Source organism: Pleurodeles waltl, chromosome 9 (assembly GCF_031143425.1).
Source record: "Pleurodeles waltl isolate 20211129_DDA chromosome 9, aPleWal1.hap1.20221129, whole genome shotgun sequence".
NCBI classification, from domain to species: domain Eukaryota; kingdom Metazoa; phylum Chordata; class Amphibia; order Caudata; family Salamandridae; genus Pleurodeles; species Pleurodeles waltl.
The window spans coordinates 48,604,184-48,626,927 of NC_090448.1; the positions used below are offsets into that span (position 1 = coordinate 48,604,184).

Below are 22,744 nucleotides of genomic sequence, written 5' to 3' on the forward strand. Positions count from 1 at the left end.
GAACTGTGAAAATTGCACTGTGTCCACTTTAAAAACAGCTATTTGTGTTTTATGTGAAAAGTATATATGCTACTGTAATTATTCAAAGTTCATAAAGTACTTACCTGCAATACCTTTCAAATGAGATATTACATGTAGAATTTGAACCTGTGGTTCTTAAAATAAACTAAGAAAATATATTTTTCTATAACAAAACCTATTGGCTGGATTTGTCTCTGAGTGTGTGTTCCTCATTTATTGCCTGTGTGTATGTACAACAAATGCTTAACACTACTCCTTGGATAAGCCTACTGCTCGACCACACTACCACAAAATAGAGCATTAGTATTATCTCTTTTTGCCACTATCTTACCTCTAAGGGGAACCCTTGGACTCTGTGCATACTATTCCTTACTTTGAAATAGTGCATACAGAGCCAACTTCCTACACTTACCTATGCAATATTAGAAATGCAAGCAGTTGTGGCGCATTATCATTAATTCAGTATGTTATAAAAGCACTCAACAGCATTTTCCGTTCTGCTGAGAACTCAAAGCACGCGTCCTGCAGAAAACAGAGCTGAATGTGCTATTTGGTGGAATTTGTAAAGTGTGATAGGTGCCCATGCCTTCGCGTCTTCGCGTTTGGTGTTCATCTGAGGCCGTGCACACTCTGTAGCCCCTTTTAGGATGCAGTTAGATTACCCTCCCCGTCTCCAGCTTTTTTCCCTGCTTACGAATGTAACAGGATGGTATCAGAGCTGGGATTCCAGTACAGTTTACAAGCACATATTTAGAAATTCTACAAAAGTATTTAAATATATGTTTTTAAAAATGTACAGGAAAAAAACATACATTGTCTCAGTCTGATACATTATAGAATCTTCAGTTATTCCCATTTCTAAATTGGAAAATGCCACTCAAATCTGATAAGGTGGAATAAAAGATGAAATCCCTACAGAAGACCCATCAAAACAATGCTCTTGAACTATAATCCACTACTAAGGAGCCCTTGATTTTCCCTACTGCAAATTTTCCAACACACAGAGGTACTTCTGCAAGAATGTAAATTGTGTAAGCAATTGTCCAATAATGCTTTTCAATTTGGTAGCGCCCTATATATACTTTAAGGTCATAGACACCTATGCAATTAATCGAATCCTACAAAATCATGAAATTACACCTGCTTTCACTCTTTTGCTGAAAAACACTGAAACAGGTGACTCTGATCCTAGCAACAATGACATACCCAATTAAGATACTACAGTAAACATGCTGTTGGACATTTCCAACTCATATCTCCTGCTGCCCCTAGTGCAGAGGTTCTTAACCTTTTGACTCTGTAGAGTATCCACTGAATCACTATTGAAAGCCGGGGACCCCAGCCTAAGCGGTTTTGAAACTCAAAAAAATATACAAAACCATAAAAACAAGTGCACAATAACATACACAAATGAGATATTTTATTTAAGTCACAAACAAATACAATACAAACATCGAAATTTTAATGGTAAGGATGGAGGTTTTCAAAACTTGGTTTTATTGCTAAAAGTCAATGTGATATGCTGGATTCTAGTGTATTGCTTGGTCTTTTTTACTCCTAATGTATCTTCTCTTTTGTCGGTGCATACCAGTGCTTCACTTGAGGCTACAAGTCCTCCATGCAACTGTTGGCTTTACTTGAACTACCCCCAAAGATCAAGATAAGGATGCATCTTAATTTTTAACCAACAATTTCAAATTCCTTCACATCTACAGAGCATTTTATAATTTTCACTTTGCTTTTTTGTATGTATTTACTTGATGAATCTGCAAATAATATTTAATTTTCTAACCAGCTGCAGACCCCATGAGTAGATGTCGCAGACCACACCATAGTTTAGGAACCCTGCCCTAGTCCCACTTATAAACAGTCCCTATAAACCTTCTAAATAAGCCTTTCTCCTTTCAATTTCTCCATGTGAACGTTACTAAACTAAATCCCTCTTAGTCTTAAGAATGCTCTCATTCCCATTTTCATTCTCGACAGCCCAGAAGACTAGAGAACAGGGAGGGTTTTTGTTACAATGGAAAAATACTCACGGATGTCTGGGCTTCAATCCTAGTAAATCTCGAGGTAATAGACTCACTCTGAGGTAGAATCCTCTGGCAGTTCGTGCATATAGAGCATACATTTTTAGCTATACATCTGAGGGATTTAAAATAACAACTCAAAGTGACTAGGCATCTGATACCATTATTCCATTAGCAAATGTTGTCACAAATTAAGCACTGACTTTTTGTGAATGGATTTGTAGTTTGCAAACTGATTTATGTACTAGTATGTCAGTTCACAAAAATACCGAATCTCAGAGTGCCGCTGAAAGACCTGCCTAATTAGTACTGATTGGGCAGGTCGCAGTTTGCTGTCGCCTATGATTGGCAGAAATAATAGTGATGGTGGTCTGCATGCAACAGCAGACTGCCATCTCTCTGGTTATACTGCAAAAAAATAAAACCTTTTTTGTTTTTAAAGCAGCCTGTGTTCCTTAAAAGGAACCCGTATTTTTAATTTGAGTTTTTTTTTTATTTTAGAAAAAAGGTTTTCTGTTTTGGAAAACCTCATGAGGAGCAAGCAGTGGTCCCTTGGGCAGCAATTTCATTTGTAAACCATTGCTACATTCTATGGTGAATCTAAAATAAGTGGGAGAGTGGCCCTTTTGCAACCCATCCTATGTGTAAGTGGCAAAGGATGGCAAAAGCCCTTTTACAAGTCAGAAAGAATGTTCTGACTGTACACAAACAAAAGCACTTCTACCGTTGTAAACCCTATGATTTTGTGAATTGTAGTGTTTGTGACTGAAAAAAGGGTTTTCTACATGAGGCCCTTATTCTCCAGAAATGGTAAAACTGGTAAATATGTGGTCGGAACAGCTAGAATGCTGTGCTAGGTATATCTGAAATAAAGCGTTTAAATGGACGCCTTGAAACAAATGTTTTACTTCCACGCCAGTCATTATACTCACACTGTCAACAGCGAAGTATTTGCCAGGCACAACTATGTCAAGTGTAAAAACTGAGGGTTTGTTCTTAGAGACAGTAATTGTGATGCAGTGGTTACCAATGGTTACAAAAAACAAGATTCCTCACACTTCCTGGGGCAAATAGCATATTAGTAGCAATTCCATCAGAGTTTCAGAAAAGATGTAAAGCTGCCTTGCAAAGATCTGCTTAAGCATGTCAACGGAACTTACAAAGGAGTACTGTCCCATTTATCTCGGACATTCAGTTCCACGTCTCTCTGTTCAACAAGATATCTGCAAGATACAAAACAAAGTAATATTTAATGACCTGTGCCTGTAAAAATGTTCCTGGTGGAACTTCCCCTCCAAGAAGAGGATAATGCCACAGCTGCGGGCACAACAAGAGGATCGCTGGAGGGCAGGCCCCAGCTAAAGGCCAATGGAACCCATTTCTGCAGGACCTTTTCCACAAGCGCAATACTTACCACCTCCAAGCCAGATCCGTACTGTACCCTACACCTTGTCGCAAGCCCACTTAGTCCCACGACCACTACTGACAAACTACTCTAACACTACTTACTGCATTTCATACAGGAGCTCTACCAAACTACACCAACTATCACTTCCTAATGCACTGCATAGCTCTTTTACTAGGCTGAAACGTAGCTTGTGGTTCAAGATGGCTAACCTGTTCGTTTCAGATGCCCTTCTTACATGCAAAACACAAGAATCGTGGACTGACATCAACACTTCACTGTCTGTCTCCTAGGACTGAGATTTGCTTGTTCGACGGCATTATTAACATAAAAACTGTAGCCAATTCAATAAAAACAGCACAACCTTGCTCTGCCAAAGCCCAAGTTTGCAAGGGGATTCTATGAACTGGCACTCATGTCACGAATCAGCAAGGGGGTGCAATTTTGTGGGCATCTGGTTTCTTTTCTCAATAGTTCGTATTTGAGACTAAGCATTCGATAAAAAATGGAGAGATTCTGGACAAATCATTTTAATTACTCGTGTCTTAGTATAAATCTGTCATGTAAATACCAAGTGTGTAGTGACCAGTCCAACTTACATGTTCCAACCACCGAAAAATTACATATATGCATAGGTAAAACGTTCTCAAACAGATGACATGCTGCCCAAGTACAGATCTGTGATGATTCTGTTTTAATTTAAAAAAAAAGGGGGGTTGGGGATTGAAAGAGATGCAATGTACCTTCATGCACAGTGTATCAAATACCTGATACAGAAGGCACCGTTTTCACTGTGTGAAGTAAACGTACATAGTGAGCATATTGCATTAACGTAGGTCATGCACTGTGTGTAGGGGTGCAAAATATGAGTGCATTGTTGTAGGACATGCCTTTTATGTAGTATACAGAAAGCAAAGTTTTAGAGGGTTTTTTTCTGAAGCATGGGTGTAGACAGCATTGCTCGATTAAGTGCCCTGTGTCTGCAATACATATATGGCACAAGACCCACACCATTTGTGCATGTCAGATGGAGCCCTGGATATGGCATAATCTGTGCACTTTTAGCTGCAAAAGAGATATGGGTGTAACTTGGGCCTTAAACTAATGCATAAGAAAGGGGGGCAAGCTGTGAAAGTATCTTGCAGTATTCATATTTTTATTACTGTATGTTGGATTTTTTATCGTATTTGGTCTTGTTTTATATAGATAAATATTGGCTATTTTTCTAAAACTGGTGTGGTGTCCTTTTGTAGTGTTTTTACTTATTACTGTGTGTTATGTACAAATGCTTTACACATTGCTCGTGTCAAGCTACCAAGGGGGTGAGCAGGGGTTATCTGAGCGGGTATCTCCCTTATCCTGACTAGAGTGAGGGTCCTTACTTGGACAGGGTGCAAACCGACTGCCAACTAGAGACCCCATTTCTAACACTTACAAATCTCCATGCTTACCTGGAACAGTGTCTCTCATTAAAGATTTAGCAATAACATTTTTCTGCAAATTTCATACAAGAACTATCACTCATATGTGAACAGGACAGGGGAGCTATGTGAATAAGCAAATCTCTCTCACTTCTCGCTCTTGGTTGTTTGATGTAGGATTCCACCTTCTATTGAGCACCAGCACTGCAATGCATGAAGGAATATTTTACACCTCAAAGATACTTTGAATCATCACAAATTAAATTTGCCCTCATAGATACATTGTAGACAGAAGCAATTCTGTATTTTTATTCAATGCAGCAGGTTGTTTTTATGTTTTTACTAGCGAAATATGCACCAGGCAGACAATGTAGCGTTTGTTTGTTTGGCTTTGGCATAGCAAACTTGTGAGCACATGACAATCGTTCTATCAAGGTCCGCTCTGGAAATGGCTTTCCCTAAGCGGGGCTTGCAAAACACAATGAAGAGTTGCTTTGCTGATCTATTCGATTTAGTCCAGTGTATGTAGTATGTTTGGGCTCTTTTGGCGACCAAAGAAAATACGGCACGTATCGCAATAAACAGTGGTTGGAGAAAAAAATAGGCAAATCAGTGGTTTGATTGACGAGGAATTAGGGGATCGCGGTAGGGTGCAAATGAGTTTTTTCTAGAGACAGACAAAACTCTGTGCACTTGAGTAAATGGCACCTCCGATGTTAGAGCTTTCAGTTCACTAACTCGATGAAGGGAAGTGATATTAGTTAGGAGGGTGTCCTTCCATGAAATGAACTGCAGTGAGCAAGAGTGCAAAGGTCAAATGGAGGCATCGTGAGTCTGGGGACTACAATGTTGCGGTCCCATAAGGTAACTGATGGAACTCTTGGAGGAATTTCTCTTTAAAGGCCTTCCACAAAAGCTATTAGTACTTTTAATACTAGCTGACACAGTAGTTAAATGTATCCTGATCGAAGAGAAACTAAGTCGCCTTTTCTGGGTGGAACAAGTATATTAGATAAATCTTTTCCATTTGGACGCACAAAACAAAATCCTTGTGGGTTTATGGGCATCCTTTAGAATTAGCATGCGCTCTTCCGAGATCTGAAGATATCCAAAAATGGCTGCTGGCTTGGCTCCTGCGTGTTGCCTTCTAAAACCTGACTTGGAAGGAAGGCTATATTTGGAGTATTCCAATAGCTTTATTGTGTCCATTTTTTTTAACAACATTGTGTCTACTTTAAGGCTGCAAATGTACTCTCTATCAAAGGGCATGCGTAGAAGGTGTTCAGAATCAAGAGACTTTAAGGCAGGCACGGCATCGGAGAAGAACACTAGTGTTCATTTACAGGACTCAGTGTCAGACGAGTCTAAGGCACACTTAATATTATGATCTGATATGATTTTCCACTTCTGGATGAGGTCCTTCCCATGCTTCTTGAAGGATGTTTTACCAGTTCTCCCGTCTCCCCCCAGTGACGCCTGTCATATTGCGATATTAGTCCAACCAAGTTGGATATTCTCCACAGAGTAGCAGCACCCACAACTACTCTTTTTTCAGCAGCATCCACGTGCTTGCTCTCTGTCACGTGGAGGGGCTTTTGAATTGGAAGGCACGTGGTCCTCGATGTGAATGGAGCTCTATTGCCCTGCTATATATTTTTTTCGACTGTTGGTATGGCCACACTGTGGCTTTCCTAGGTAATATCCCACATGTAGACACATGTACAGCTTCAACACTGTCTACCATTCGTGCTAATGCCAAACTTTACTGAATGGACATTTATGCCCATCAAGAAGCACAAGTCTGGCAAACTGTCCTTAAAAATATTGTTCCAAACATTTTCTGCTATAGCTCATACACCACTTTTTTTTTTTTTAGAAGACACTGCTTTTAATTCTATCCAAAGTAGTACATACTGGAAACAGGAAAAAAATGGCAGCATTGGCTTGTCACCATAACAAATTTAGGCCTACTTAATTAACCATAAGGTTTTACACAAGGCATAAATTGTACTACACATCACACACCTTCTGCCAGTCAAATGGGATAGTTATGCAAATGAACCTGTAGGGGAAGCCAAGGCACCTTTCCAGTAGCACTTCCTAAAATTCTTTTTTCTGTTGATCATATAAGGTAAGCGACTGCCGTGATATCAAGACTGGAATCTAAATGGCACAAACATATATATCCCATTCTAAAAACAAACTATGGAAAATAAACTTCTAGCGGTAAAGAAAGATTACTGGGATGCAATCATCCTCATCAATTCCAACAGCTCTGCCTCTGTACGTTTGTGTGTTATTCTTTCGACCTCGCCAAATTCTTCCCTCTGGTGCACCTTCAGGTGAGTTCTGCCCTTAACATAATTCCTTTTTCATTGACAATACTACCAATTTTCACAAATCAGCTTCTCAAAGGAATACTGACAGCACAATCAGCTTCTGCCTTAGATGTGCTACCCGAGTCAAATTGAAAAACACTCAAAACTTCAGATTCACTTAGAGACCAATCATCAGTCATAAAACAATAGACCTATGGTTTTGCATCCATCCTCCTTCACCTGATTAATTTATCTTTTGACGAAGGTTATATTCCAAGGCAGTGGAAGGAAGAAATGGGAGCACAAATATTCACCCTTGTTACAATGCGAGCAGGAGAGCATCATCACAGAAAGGTGTAACAGAAACAAGGAGCAGTTGGATACATAAAAAGAGCACACAAGGTGTCCATCATATTTCTATAGATAAAATTGCTATCTATATACGTACTGTTGTAGCTGTTCTACAATTCAAATCAACTGTCGATGAAATGCTAATAAAAAGATTATAGCAAAGGTGCACAATAAAAAATAAAGCTGTTCTCAATTAAATGCCCCTATCCTATAATACAATATTATTCTTAGGATTAGAGCTGCAGGATTAAAGTGGGACTTTGGAAACACCAATCGAAGCCAAAGGGGAAGCTTGTGAAAGCCGGGTGTTTTATACAATTACTGATCTGCACACTAGGGATAAGAACTAAGGGCTGGAAGTATAACATTGGGAACAATCTGTCAGAGCAGAAGGAAAACAGAGGTCTTGTGTCCATGTGATGTGTAGCAGAAATAAAAAAGTGAGCACTGTTTAGAGTTGCTGAATATCATAGACCATCGTCAGGCATATTTTATGACTTATTTACTAGAGATGCGTGATGTTTAGGAGTTTAGGCACAGTTTACTCAAACTGTAGGTTACGCGTTTGCTATACGAGCAGTTCATTGTGTTCAACTTGAAGGGTCACAGTGAGCACTGTAAACTTTGTTAAAGCTCTAGGGACATGAATGGCAGTTGTAGAAAGCACCTCCACAGGATGAGTGTGGAACGCTGGATTCTGTTTAACATGTTGTACAGCGGCAAGGGACAGCTGTGTTGACCGATATTGAGATATTTGTCTTCTCGTTTGTCTCCACCAGACCTACCTTCCCAATCTTGCCTTCAGCACCTCTATGAAGAGGCCGCGGGGTGTCACAGGCACTTCACAAATGACTACATAGTATAAAAGGTCATGTGTATTAGAGTTGATAAACACGCATGAGACATTAAGACAGCTTTTAAGGCTTTGACGCAAACACAGTTCACTCCAAGAAAGATGAAACACAATCTGGATTGTTCATCAGAGTCTAACTAATATCATGGAAAAACGCATCTCTGTTCCTAGAAAGCGTCAGCACCCAGCACTGGGTATGTATAATCAGACCAGCATGTGTGCGCCAGTGTTTTTTTTTTGGAAGGGCTGTGCGTTGGTCACTTTCACGGGTCTCTAGGAACTAGTCAGCATTGGATAACATCAAGAACGTAAAGTGCATAAGGAACAAAGAATGCGATTTAACAGAAGTACGGAGGTGGAATAGGGATAATACATATACATCATGAAAGCTGCAAAATATGAGAGATTTGCCGATTATTTACATTTTTTTAGGCGTGCACAACGTTGTAGGCACCTTTCAACCTGTAGAATTAGCGCAGATCTTTTGACTGGGTGTATCAAAGATGTCGCTTGAGCAGAGGGCCGAGTGCTGTTTATCAAAGGTAAGGATGAACACGGAACATTGGAAACAGTTAACTAGGGACACAGACTTATTAGTTGGTCCGGGTCACTTTAATAGACAATGGAAGAACTGCAAATGAAACGGGAGGGTGGTGGGATTACACAACTTGTAAAATAGAATCAATTTTATCGATCTGAAGATTGGACAATGTTGTTAATTTAATTGCCAAAACTCGGATCCTGTCCTACTTGCATACAGGATGCACCTTTTGTTCATACACTGCGCCCTCTACTCCTTAGTAATAGAAGGTAATCTTCGAAAGTTGTGGGATGTAATTGCCCCGAATAACAGTTAGCAAAGGGGGTGTGCCAGAGTTCTTTCAAGATAGTTCAGTGGAAGGGGGTGGTCCCCCTACCTACATGATTTGAAAAAATGGGGTAAAAAAAACAAACAAAAAAAACCGCAATATTGACATAAATCTGCTCAAACCCCGAAGGTTCTGAAAGAGCACTTAAGAAATATCTCAATACGTTCAAGGTGTGCCAGGGAAGCTTGACCCCTCCACAGGAGATCTATTGTTTTTTTCCTTCAGAATTTGCCATTGTCTCATCGAATAGGTCAGGGATTACCTACAGTGTGCCAAGCCCAATATATTTCCATGGGCGCCTCCACAAATTCATCCCTCCCCCCAATTCCCGGTATCTTAAGAACTTCCCCAGTATGCCAGGGAAAGCAACTTATCATGGATGCCCCTATATCACTTTTATGCCCTGACGTACGCACAATACGCCAGAATGTTAGTACGGATGCCCACATAAATCACAAGTACCCCATGTGCCAAAATGACCTTTACTACAGAAGGTCCAGCATTCTGTCATGGGTGCCCCCGTATAACGTTGGTGTCCTCTTTTATGCAACCAATTACCGCCAAAACATCAGCGGCAGCATTTTGCCTTTGATGTCCCCATATTCCTCCAGTATACCAGGGCCAGCTGCAAAGTCCTTATCATGAGAAACACCCTATTGTTGTGCATTCAGTCTCTAAAACACTCGCTTTCTTATACACTCTCACACACTCAGTCATTCACACTCCCATTTTTCCACTACACTTGTGTTGTGTTGGGAAAACCTGCACTGCTACTGCCTATGCTATATCTGTGCTGCCTGTAAGGGAAGCTTCTAAAAAATATTCTCTGTATGCACCTATCAAATGCCAAAGCAAAAGGCATTGCCAAGGCTAGTTTTCATGGATCAGGTGGAAGAATTAGTTGAGTTTTATAAAAAGCAGAGAGCTGAGTCATGTTTGATTTTACATTTAGCTCGAGCAGCAGCACTGTTGGAAATGGAGCAGACAACTTAATAAAATGTAAAAACATATGATAAAAGTGTCATTGTGTCATGGGTGACTCCGGGCAATCCCATATACACCACAAGATGGGACTTTCACCCATTACTTACAAAGTTTAAAGAAAACTAAAAGTTTCAGAATACAACGCTGTGGTACCGGAAAGGCCGAAACGGTCTAAAAGTGTCAGACAAGAACACAATCCACTTAGCAACTATGAAAACGTTTAAAAAGACAAGTTCCAGTTTGTTAATTTGAGTTTTTTTTCTCTAGGAAGCAATCAAGTGAATAGGTGAAAGTGCAGCGATTGAATTTCATGTGGAGATGTTAGAATGTGGGTGCTAATGGATAGTCACACTGATCCACAACAATGAATCGTGCCAAAAAATAAACTAATAATAAAATGTACTGACCACCACAACGAGAACAATCATGAGTTGTGGGTCCTTTGTCATAGCACCACCCGCAACTTGCGCCTACATCAACTGAAACTGGTGGTGCCTCTGTTCCCCTGCAGAGACCAGGCTGTAGTTCATTTTCAAAAGCCCACAGTTGAAAAATTGCTGGAGCTCAAGCATCACAGAAATTGGCACCCATGTTAGGGGCGTATGCATCCGAACTAAATTTTGAAAGAGATAACTTAGTACATTATGCGCAGGGCAAAGCTGAGAAGTGAGCATAGGACACAACACATAATGTCTCATGAATACTGTATAAGTGTATGTAGCTGTGCTCGGTTTCTCTGAGCTGTGAGCACAGTTCATAAAAGCTGCAAAAGTAGTATGGGCATTTAGCACGGCTTATTAAATGTACGGTAAGGATGACACGTCACGTACCAGATACAAGCAGAGGCTTGGATATGTGATATCAGATACAGTTATCACGCAGTGGGTAAGCAAGAGGCATCAGGGGGTCATTTATAAATTATGTTGTAAAAAAAACGGCAAACATATTAGAAAAGAGTGTCTGTTTGGACCATCAGGGGCAGTTTGTAAGAGAGGTGTTGAGGCATTTGACATCAGACAGGGGGTGAACTTGGTACCTCGGGGCCGTTTATGGCGATGGCATATAAGAAACGACGTCAGACAAGTTTTATAAGAGGGGGCCGTCAACAAGAGGTGCCAAGTGAGAAACATTTGACACAGTTATCAAAGTGGAGCATCATCAGCGATCATTTATTAGAGCTATTATGTAAACAAGATGCTTTGTAGATGCTACAGGTGTGCGCTGCCATAGGCGCTGGTTTATCAGAACTTTGTGAAGTGTGGAACGTCATGTGCTGTTTATCTGAACTGCAGAACTAGCAACAAAACGTTAAGTAGACTAAAAGGGACCAAACAAAAAGAAACTATGAACGTAAAGTTTGTAATACTTTTTGGAACAATTTGTACACGCCGTCACGTATAAGTTCTGGCTGCCTTTATTTGCAATACATTTTTTGTTTTCCCATTCTGATTTTAAAAACAGCAACACAGATTACAGTTCTAGACACAGATTTAGAACAGCCTCCCACTCACAATCTCAGTTGAAATGATGGGCCATTTAAATGGGGTAGGGAAATCATTTTTTCATGCAAACGGGTGTTCAGCGTAAAAATGTTTGAAAACAACTGAAGTACCTACGTCGCTATATCAGAAAGTTGCTCAAGTCCCTGAGCAGTTCCACTTAGGTGATCCGGCTTGTTGTTAATTTAAATTGTGATGGGCCACCAACAAAAAGGACTCCCTCGAGCCTCTTTCTCTACCACCAGCTAAAGGACAATGGTCTTCAAACTCCCCACCCTTCACCCTGCCCTCCCATAAAATATTTAGGAGAAGACATCCAAAATGGCACTTTCTCACAGTTGGAATATGAAAAATTGCCAGTAAGATTAAAACTAAAACAAATTACGATGCGGCTTTGGGACACTGCATAGGGAAAAATGGATACGGAGTAGCGCATGTCAATAGGTACAAGTTGAGCAGCAGACAAAATAGGGTAAGCCACCAAGCAATTCGACGATTGGAGGGTATCTCGTAAGTCCAAAAATATGTCTTGAGTTGGTTTCCCCTGCCACACCTTATATAAAAACTAAATTGGAGAAGGGGGTCAAATCAAATAAAGGGCTTTGGTAGCAGACCTCCGGTATACATCACAGTAGAAATGTTTAAAATAATTTAAGATCAAACTTACCTTTTATTTAACATTTGAGTCACTGATGTTAGAAATTTCATCTGAAGGCATATTTTCCAAACACATTGACAAAACCATACTGGTTTTCGAACATACTCATAGTATCCGAGAAAGGCTCAGTCCTTATATTTACGAAGGCCACTACGGAGGCCACTCTAGCCCACTGCCAGTGGTGCAGGAGCAGTGTCAAGTAGAAGTGAACGAGCCACTGAAAGCTCGCTGACAGAGACTGAGCTGTCAAGTGGCTTCTGCAAGCAAACCCACGCTCTAACCTTATCGGACAAGAATTGAAGAAAGTGCAATAACCTTTGATGTAAAGGAAAGGGCAAAAAAAATTCCTGTTTATTTGATTAACTGCTCAATGTGAAATATGAAAACCTGTGATCAATCCGGCTGCCCTGCTAGCAAATTTTATGATCCTAGACAAATATTTTATTTAACCGACACTTCCTTTTTTCATTATCACCTACAAGTGCACCCCCAACCACGTGAGATCCTGATGTGAACTGTACAAAAACTTTGTGTGTTTGAGTTAATAGACAACAATGACGCTCCATAAATAATTAGAGTTTAGGCCGCATTTAGGTAATACATAACAAGTGACCGCTGCTTAGTGCTGCAACGGCCCGGGATTGGTGGGGAGGGGAGGAATGCTCCTAATTTCAGGTTTAATAAGTATCGGTGTTAATACGTTTCTCTCAACGTGGTGATATATTCGATGTATGTGTATGAATTGCTTCAGCGTGTTGAATAAATAGCTTTGAATTTTGAAGAGACACGTTTTAACATGTGTGCTGCATGATTTACATGCCAAACATTTTCAAAGCGTGGCTCGTGAACGGGCTCCTAGAGCCAAGCCAGACCCTTGGCTCGGTTCTCTGTAAGGGTGTTGGCTCTTCCATCTCTAGTGTGAAGACCAGTTGTGAACCAGACCACTCACAGCAGCCGCCCCTTCCCCGCCAGCGACGCTCCGCTCACCGCACTCGAAAGACGTCGCCCCTCTTGCAGCTCGTAAACAGGTCGCTGGTGTCCATGGCCCGAGGGTCGGGTCTCCGCTGAGGGGCATCGAACCAGCGGTCGGGGGCAGGGCGGAGGAGCTGGCAGGGTGCACCGGGGCGGGATGACAGAGCACGGGCGGGCAGCGGCGACCCCTCTACAGCTGCAGTTTGGTAAACAGTGGCAGCGCCCGCCTCCTCTTCCTGAAGCCCGGCTCAAAATGGAGGCGAACTGCAGAGGGCGCCCCGGAGGAGACCATAGAGTCAGGGATAGTCTAGCGCCCGCGACCACCGAGAGGACGGTCCAACATCATCACTCCATTGGTGGAGAGGAAAACACCATCGAGTGGAAGGAATGTCTAGCGGAAAGGCCATAGAGTATCATAAGGTAAGCATTGCAAGGCACAACAACGCACAGCGACACACACTGAGGCGGCGGAACACAAGCAAGAACCGCAGGGCCATAGAAAAGTTAAAGGCTACAGTTTTATTTAGCATTTTCTGTATGGGCCACCTTATTGTTTCATAACATAATAAAGGAGATGGTGGCATTTCCATTTCTGACAATATTAAGTGGTTAAATCTATCAATGTATCAAATGTGTACACAAGCAGCAACCACAACGCCACAGAAAGGCTTGTTTTATTTAGTGTTTTTAGTTCATTCTATGGTTTACAGTACACTATGAAAAGAGATATAGCATTTCGAAATCTGACAATATAAAGTGAATCATGACTGTTAATGTCAGTGGTAATGTCAAAAATATATGTACAGAAGCAGAAACCACAGTGCTACAGATAAGCGAAAATGTTATTTCGTTTTTTTTCTCCCTTTTTTGATGCATTCCACTGCGGACTGTACACTAAGGAAAGATCAAGAAACCCAACAATATAAAGTGGTTAAACCATTACATTGCATCGACGATTTAGTATTGATCACTAGGTTAATACATCATATAGCAGGCTACAATGTAGTGTAAATGGCAACTAGGTACTACAAAAAGTAAACAGTGTCACAGCTTCATACGTACAGTACATACAAATGCCATGTGATGCAATATCAAATGTGCCAGCTCTAGCCACTCTGGGCTTTTTAACCAACTGCATTTTTTTCGGCGTGACTTGTAATCCTTAACTGCAACAGGAAAGGCAAAATTACAAATCACAGCATGTAAGAGCTTTCGGCAAAAGAGCCAGCAATAAACATTAAATGGGTCATTTGGCATCTTGTAATCGAGGCAATGGATAAATACTTTTTGTCTCATTTAGGTTAAACCTTCATAAAACAAAGTTCGTTACACATTTTTACTACATACTTCATATATGTTCCAACTGAGAAAATGTACTACTTCCCAAATGCATAAATACCCGTTCAATGTTACCCATATGGACTATATTATATCTTTACAAAGTAGTTTACAAAGTGATAAAAACAAGAAACCACCCAAAATAACGAAACTCATATGTCAACCAAAACGGACAAGCAGTTGTGTTTCCATTACTTGATATCAAATACAACACTTTAAATGCATATAATATTCAAACTGGAATTTAGTCAAAGTGCGACGTGAAAGAACCATGCCATACAACCATAACGACAAAAACACGTCAATACAGTACTGAAAATACAGTATCGTTTCTTTCAACTCAAAAAGGAGAATTTGCCAGGCCCTAAAAGACACTACCTCTGCATTTTTAGGGAAAGCTGACCCGTCATATCTGTTGTTTTGGGCAACTATTTGTTAGGCAGAAGAAGGGACACTTTGTTTGTAGACAGCATGGTATGCATTTCTCAGTAAGACGTAAGGAAAACATGACTCCAGCAGGTCCATGGTCAGGAAAGGGGATTCTTGGACAATCATGTCTAGAAGCAAATAAACAGATTCTCGGTTCCTCGTTGTGGTTTTATCTGTTTCCTGACCAATTTTTAGTAAACTGGAGGTGGCGAGAGCCAGGAATTCTTTAAGACGGTCCTCAATGCTGCCTTTGTGAATGGTAAACAAGGCTGCTGCAATCTGGTTAATAGCTTTTGCAAGGCAGTGTATGTTGTTGCAGTGGCCTTCAATAGCAGGGCTATACTGAGACATTGCATTACTGGCGAGCGTGGGCAATGAAACAGCCACAAACACTGTGAGCAAGCAGGCAATCTTATAATCTTCTTCTGGGCTTATATTTTCGGACTTCTGAGAGGATAGGGCTACTACCAAAGCTGGATCAATCTCACAGGGCAGCCCTGCAGCAGAAGACAGTTCATAGACATTCATAGCAACCTTCATATCAGTCTCTCTTGGGATATGATCCTTAAAATCTTCCACTGAACTTACAAGGAATGGGATGTGGTGGGACAGAACATCTCGGAGGGCTTCTTGAGCCAGAGAGCGGAATGACAGGATAACACCAATGATAGTCATTCTCTTTAAGACGCTGTCAACAGAGGTCAACTTCTTAAAAAGTGCAGCCATCTGCTCAGGTTTGTCAAAGCTGGTCCTCATCTGAGTAAGCACTTCGACATTCTCCACTACGAGCTTCTTAAGCTCGGTTACCTGCGATGAAATATGCCACATTATACTCTCGCTGAGAAATTTCATTCCATATGGGCCCAGGAGTTCAGAGAGGGCTCTCATTTCAGAAATGTCAGAATACTCCTCAGCATTGAATGTCAGTTCGTTTTCTGTAGGTAAATTTACAAATGCCTTCATTGCTGGAAAATATGCTATGTGACCATTACTGACTTGCCTTAACAAAGTCTCCAAATACCAATTAGTGTACAGACTGGTGATGGTTGGCTCACCGTGACTATCTAAATGCTGAGTTTGCTGAAGAAGAACGTTATTAAACACTCTTGTGATATCAATCGGAACATGGTTTTCTATTGACTGGAGCACAGTCATGTAAGCCCTCACACTTGTCAACAACTCTGAAGGCTTTGCAATCTCTTGCGTGGCTTGGTTGTACATGGTCATGCCAACAATTGCCTTGGTAAAACGGATTTCCAAGTGGGATGTCAAGTATTCTCTTGGAGTAAAGGTGTGTTCCCAGACCACCATGTTTGGTACATAGCTGATTGAGAAACAGAGTTCAGAAAGTGCAGTGTGCAGCTTGTCCAAGTTGGTCACTAGTAGTCTATTTTTTCTCATGCTTTCTACACCTGGCTTCTCCCGTTCTGGTTCCCCTTTCTTGCCTGTCTGCTTCTTGGACTTTTTATTCACCGCCTGGCTTATAGTTTTGGCACAATGCTTCGGCAACAACTGGTCACTAAGCGTGCACTGTTCAGTACAAATATCTGTGATCAAATTTCTGGCCTGCTTCGCCATTTCATCCAAGAACATATTACACAAGGAAAGGCTCCGATCACCAATGTGATGACGCTCTTCAGGGCACAGCTCATGGGTGCAGTTCATGAAGTGAGTGCAAATCAGAGGGAATGAGATTGAATGCCTCGACTGGGAAGGTAATTCCAAACACTGTTGAAACATCTTCTCAAAGGCACGGCTATAAAAGCAAAATATAGAAAGATCAGATGTCTCCACCAACATCTCGACCAAAGAATCCACCATTTTGGTGTGAAAAATGATGGTGTTCATCATTTTGCCAAGCTCTGGGTGGTCCGCTAGGCCCAAAGAAGCCTTTGAAACGCTTGTGTAGGCCTGCAATCGAAACCAATCCAATCTCATTCCCCTGAAATCAAACACCTCCCCATCTTCCACCTGCTTTACACGCAATGAGGTCATGGTGTTTACAAAAGATGACATGATGATAGATTCGTCTTCAGGACACACAGACAGATTCTGCACCAACTCATTCAAGACCACGGCATCAAAGCCTGACAGGTATTGCACATAATACCTTTGCATCACTGGCCCATATTTTCGAACCTGTGCTCTCAGCTCCTCCATGTAAAAGATCAGTTCAGCTACATGCTTGTCTATAAAGTCCCCGGCCATCTTTTTAGGGATGTTGTCTGCATGGCGAAGTAGCCATATGATTTCATCACGGGCAAAGGATAAAGCCATGAACACAAACAGCGCTTTGGGGCCCAGCAAACCAGGTTGATCTGAGAGGACAGTTGCCAACTCTTTCAGGGCAGACCTCAGAAACCTTCGCCTTTCTCGATGTGTGACCCCTGCATGGGCCAAAGCGGCTTCCTTGCACTCCCTGATGTCGCTGACACGCTTGTTGTAGCCTTTGAGGTTTGCAAACAGATCTTCTGCCGCTTTGTGTATGTGAAACACTTCATCTCTGAAGAGGGAGAGGCAAGAAGTACTTTGAAGTGCAAGCTTCCAGAGATTCAGAGCTGTGGGCTCACTGTTCAGAGCTCCATGGCACAGAATGAAGCCCAAAATAATCCATTTCTCCATGGTGTCCAGGGACAGGTACTCGCAGGGCATAGAGTCGGACTGGGCAGGGTTGAGCATAGTGCTGGGGGCGCTGATCAGACTGAGCAGCTGGGCGTTCCTCCACTGTTCTGCCGAGAGATTCCTGCGCGGGTAAACCATCTGCAGAGAGATGAGCGCGTCAGACAGCAGCTTGCTGTGGGGCACAAATTCCTCCATCATCTTTTTCAAGGGGTTATCGTAGTCCACGATCATCTGCGCCAGCCGAGGGTACTCGGGGTCGCTGGACCCGTGGGTGATCTCGTGGGCATGGTTGTAGAGGCCGATGATAGCCTTCCTCTCCTCGGTGCGGGACAGCATCACCATAAGCGCAGTGTATGTGATTATGAGGTCCAGGTAGTTCTTGGTCAGATCGAAGTTGACGGTGATGTCGAAGTACACCTGGCAGGCGTCGATGGTGCTCAGCAGCTCGCAGGCGTGCTGCTTGAAGTCCAGCACGTCCACGAATGTGAAGTAGTAGAGGGCCAGGTTCTTGATCAGGACGGGGGAGTCCTGCTGCAGCTGGGCCAGCTGCTGCTGGTTGCTGCTGCTGCGGGTCTCCACGGCGGGGAACCTGCGCACGATCGTCTTCACGTTGGCCTCCAGGAGCTTGTCGCTGGGACCCGGCGCCTTGGCTTTGGCCGCCCCGCAGGCCTTCCACACCTGGCCCTGCTTCTTGATGTTGTATACGCGGCTCAGCATGCCCAGGCCGCGCTCGTTCAGGCTGGTGAGCTTCTCGGCCAGCTTCGGCTGGTTGGGCTGCATGGCTGGGGCGAAGGGGGGGCCCGGTTCGGCTGGGAGCGGGCTGCGGGGGTTACTCGGCCCCACCTGAGGGCGTGTGGCAGGGCGCGCCTAGTACTGATGCAGAGGTATGTCCGATCTTGAAGACAGCCGCCTTCCCTGCAGCGGCGAACGGCTCCAAGCTGCCCCCGCACGTAGAGAAGCCTGACAGACGGCACTAGGCAGCGGCCGCCTCCGCTCGGCCTAGCTCCTGCCTCCTCCTTCCCTCCCGCTCCGGACCGACGCCTCCCCTGTCAGAAACCAGGAAAGGCTGCGGTCGTCAATAACACAGACCATAGAGTCTGAGGAATGTCTGCAGCGCAGACCATAGAGAGAGAGTAGGAAGTTACTGTGCAGCTCGGGCCATAGAGTCTGGGGAATGTCTGCAGCGCAGACCATAGAGTGAGAAGGAAGTTACTGAGCAGCTCGGGCCATAGAGTGTGGGGAGTGTCTGCAGTACAGACCATAGAGTGAGGACGAGGCTACAGTGCAGCTCAAACCATAGAGCCGGAGGAGAGAAAGTAGAGTTTTAATGAAAAGCTAGAGTGCTAACTTTCGGACCATAGTGAGAAGGGTGTTAGAAGAGCAGTTAACACCACAGAGCCAGATATAAGAAAGTAGAGTTCTAATGAGAAATGAAATAATTCCTAGCTTAGTAAAGGAAAGTTTCAATAAAATATTTTCTAGGATTTGCGTCAAGAATTTTCAATTCTATTAAGGACACGGAGACGAGGATTATGCTTCTCCTTCTTTGCTGTTTATTAATCACAAAATACAACAGCCAATAAAATAGGACTTTTACAAAACTACAAATCCCATAAACATGACGTCAAGCCTCACTACCAATGGACGTCCATACGGTCACATATCTCCGCTAACCGCCATACTCATTTCTCTTTCTTTGCAGTGAGGAATAAAGTCTCAAGTGTGATAAACAAACAGTCTTAACGAGAAAGTGAGAACTGGATCCAACGTTGAATCGACAGACTCCTCAAAACAGCAGACCAACATAGTGGAAGGAAGACGTATTCTCCTTTAGATGCATTACGAAGTCTTCTGATCGAATAATAGAATAAAATAAAAAAATGTCTACGTAATATTTAGTTGGAAATTGTGTGAATCCATACATTAAACAATGCAATTTTAGAGAAATATACACTGCAGTATTTATAGCAATACCTAAAGACAACAAGATCAAAATGGCATTGAATTAAATAAATTGAATGAACACACTAAGCTGATACAAGATTTCTGGGTGGGTAAAACTAGATCCATTGGGCGGGATAATCCTCCCCTCCGTGTCCTTAATAGAATTGAAAATTCTAGTTGCGTATGCTCAACATTTTTTCATTCTATAGCAGGACCGGAGGCTCAGATTATGCTTGTTAATAGCTGTTGTAAGACAACCTGGGCTACATCCAAAACTGGTTTATAATAAAACGTCTTGAATGTAGAGTCGGATGACCAGTCTGCTGCCCTCATTATTTCTTGCAACTGAGAGTCCAAAGAAAAAGACTTTGATGCCATGGCACCTCCCACAGAGTGGGCTCCCGAGACAGAAGTATCTATTCCTGCTTCAGTCAGAATCCATCTCACCCAGTGACCTAAGGTCGCAGAAGATACTGGATGAAAAGGTTTCTGAAATGCAATTAACAATTGGCCCCCAGGAGATTAACGAAATTCTCTTGTACGGTCCTCATACTCCCTTAAACACTGTACCACACATAGCTTATTATCGTCTAGATAACTAGGATAGATTACTTTCCTTAAACAAGTCTTTGTTCCTCTGGAAATTGAAAAAGTAACTCCCTCTGGGGAAAACACAATCCGAAATGTCTAAAGCTCTCACATCAGACACCCGTCTGCATGATACTAAACACAATAAGATTGTCAATTTAGCTGACAATTGTTTTCTGGATAAGTCTGCGCTACCTGAGCAGATGAAATCAGGCCTATCTTGAGCATTGGGGCCAGAGTTGTAGTTGGCCTTGAAACCACATCGGTTGAAGCGGTCACGGCCAGCTGGGGCTCTGGCCGGGTAAAAGATGTCTTGGGGAGCCAAGGATCCTCTGCCTGCCACATTGTAGGATGACTGAGGGCTATTGGAGGTGGCACGGCCGGACAGGTGCCTTCGAAGTCTGCCGGCCCTGGCAAAAACTTGATTCCGAAAAACCTTGGTCTGGGCTTTATCCAGCGCAGTGAAAGTATGGACAAACCTGCCTAAATCTTTCACAAACTTGTTGCCGAACAAGAATACATCAGCAAGGGGCCCCAGTTCAGCATTTGCAAGATCTGACAGCTTTGGGTCTATCCGAAGTAGGATAGATTTCCTCCTCTCCATGGAAATAGCCCAGTTGGCGTTCCCCAATAGGCAGAGCGTACGCTGTTCCCATCCGGCCAGACTGTTGGGGTCCACTTGTGAGCCAGACTCTTTTGCTGCCACTGCTAAGTCTAAGATTTTACATAACGGACCAGAGAGGTCCAGGACTTTGTCCTGGCAGGACTTACAGGACCTATCTATGCCTTTTTTTAGGGACCTTTGTGGAGCGCTTTAGGAAGGTTGCTAAGTTCGGGTCCAGCTCTGGGGTCATAGCCACTTTGTCGGGTATGCCTGGGCGTGGACACTTGGACCGGAGGCGACTCCGGACGTCCTTGTCCAGGGCTTTCCTTATGCGTGCATGGGCATAGTCTGTCACTGCAGGGAGGGGAACCCAGTCTGAGGATCTGGGGTGGATAATTTCGTCAGGGTTAAAGCTGAGATCAGACGAAGGGCCTGAACCTTCAGAAGAAGCGGGGCCATGCTGTCCGTCAAAGGAGTGTATGCGTCGTTTGTGAGGGATTGACTCGCTGTCGGAATCTGACTGGGACGAAGAGGTGTCAGAGGCATCGTCTGGGGAGGGGTAGAAAAGGGCCTGGGCACTGGTGGATAGTGGACGCAACAGACAACCCACTCAAAGCACCCTATGCCAGGGTAACATAGACCTCCCATGAAGACGAAACAGTCATAGAGGTCGAACTGAATGGAGGATATCTCGTACAGCAGTCCATCAGACCAGAAGTCTTCACTTAATTATCATAATTTCCTGATGAAACTTCCCCCCCACAGAAGCCATAACTAGTGGCCAGCATCATGATAAGTTCACTAATGAATACATATTATAAGGTGGGTAGTAAATACATAAATGAAAACATAAATTGTAAACAAAAGTATTTACTTACATTCAGAAATGTGGGATGGGATACTCCTCATCTCCGTATCCTTAATAGAATTGAACATTCTTGTTGCAAATGCTAGCACGTTTTTTATTCTATGTCAGGACAGGAGTCTCTGATTATACTTGTTCAAAGCTGAGCCACAACCACTGAAGCAATATCCACAATAGGTTTGTAATAAAAGGACTTGAAAGTGGATTCGGAAGACCAGTCCACAGCTCTCATAATATCCTCTAATCAGTACCCTAAAGAAAAAGATTTGGAAGCCATAGCTCCTCTTACTGAATGAGCGCCAAATATCGAGCTATATATACCATCTTCAGACAATAACCAATGTAGCCACCTGGCCAGAATGGCAGCTGCCACAGGTCTGAAGGGTCTTTTTAAGGCAAGCAACTGTGGGCCCCGCATATCAGAATGAAATTCAGAGGTACTTACCTTAAAAGCCTTCAAACAACGCACTATACAAAGCTTACTGTTGTCCGGAAATGCTGAGTAAGATACTGACCTGTAATTAGTTTTCGTTCTTCTGGTAATGGAAAAAGATACTACCTCTGGAGAGAACACTCTGCCAGAAAGATCCAGGGCCCTAACACCCGACACATGCTTACATGAAATCCTACATAATAACATTGTTAATTTTGCAGATAACTATTTGCTTTAAAGATACTTGTTACCTGGCCTAGACTCTAAGAAACGTAGAACAATATTGATGTCCCAAAGAACTGAATAGGGGGTTGAGGAGGATTGGATATCGGAATGCCTCTTAATAATTTGCACACAACCAGGAGTTCCCCGGTTGGTCTACCCTCGGAGAGGTGGATTGCAGAAATAGCAAATATAAAGTTGTTAACTGACCTGTAAGCCATCCCATTCAATGCCAATGATAATAAAAAATTCACTACCAAATATCAATCTGCTCCAATGGGGTCTGCACTTCACTCATGACACCAACTACACTAGCAT

General features: G+C 42.8%; 1 protein-coding gene and 1 pseudogene across 1 annotated transcript in view; both read right to left on the reverse strand.

The window, feature by feature from the left end:
• The window catches only part of ABTB1 (ankyrin repeat and BTB domain containing 1), a 191,987-nt gene extending 178,248 nt beyond the window's left edge, over positions 1-13,739 (reverse strand). The window contains exons 1-2 of the mRNA XM_069206257.1: positions 13,397-13,739; positions 3,212-3,274 (exon numbers count right to left, since the gene is read on the reverse strand). Of these exons, the coding sequence (XP_069062358.1) occupies positions 3,212-3,274; positions 13,397-13,452 (119 nt within the window). The 5' untranslated portion in view covers positions 13,453-13,739. The remainder of the gene's footprint in view (positions 1-3,211; positions 3,275-13,396) is intronic.
• Positions 13,740-13,885: 146 nt separating this feature from the next.
• LOC138258924 (nck-associated protein 1 pseudogene) lies at positions 13,886-18,863 on the reverse strand (annotated as a pseudogene).
• Positions 18,864-22,744: the final 3,881 nt, after the last annotated feature.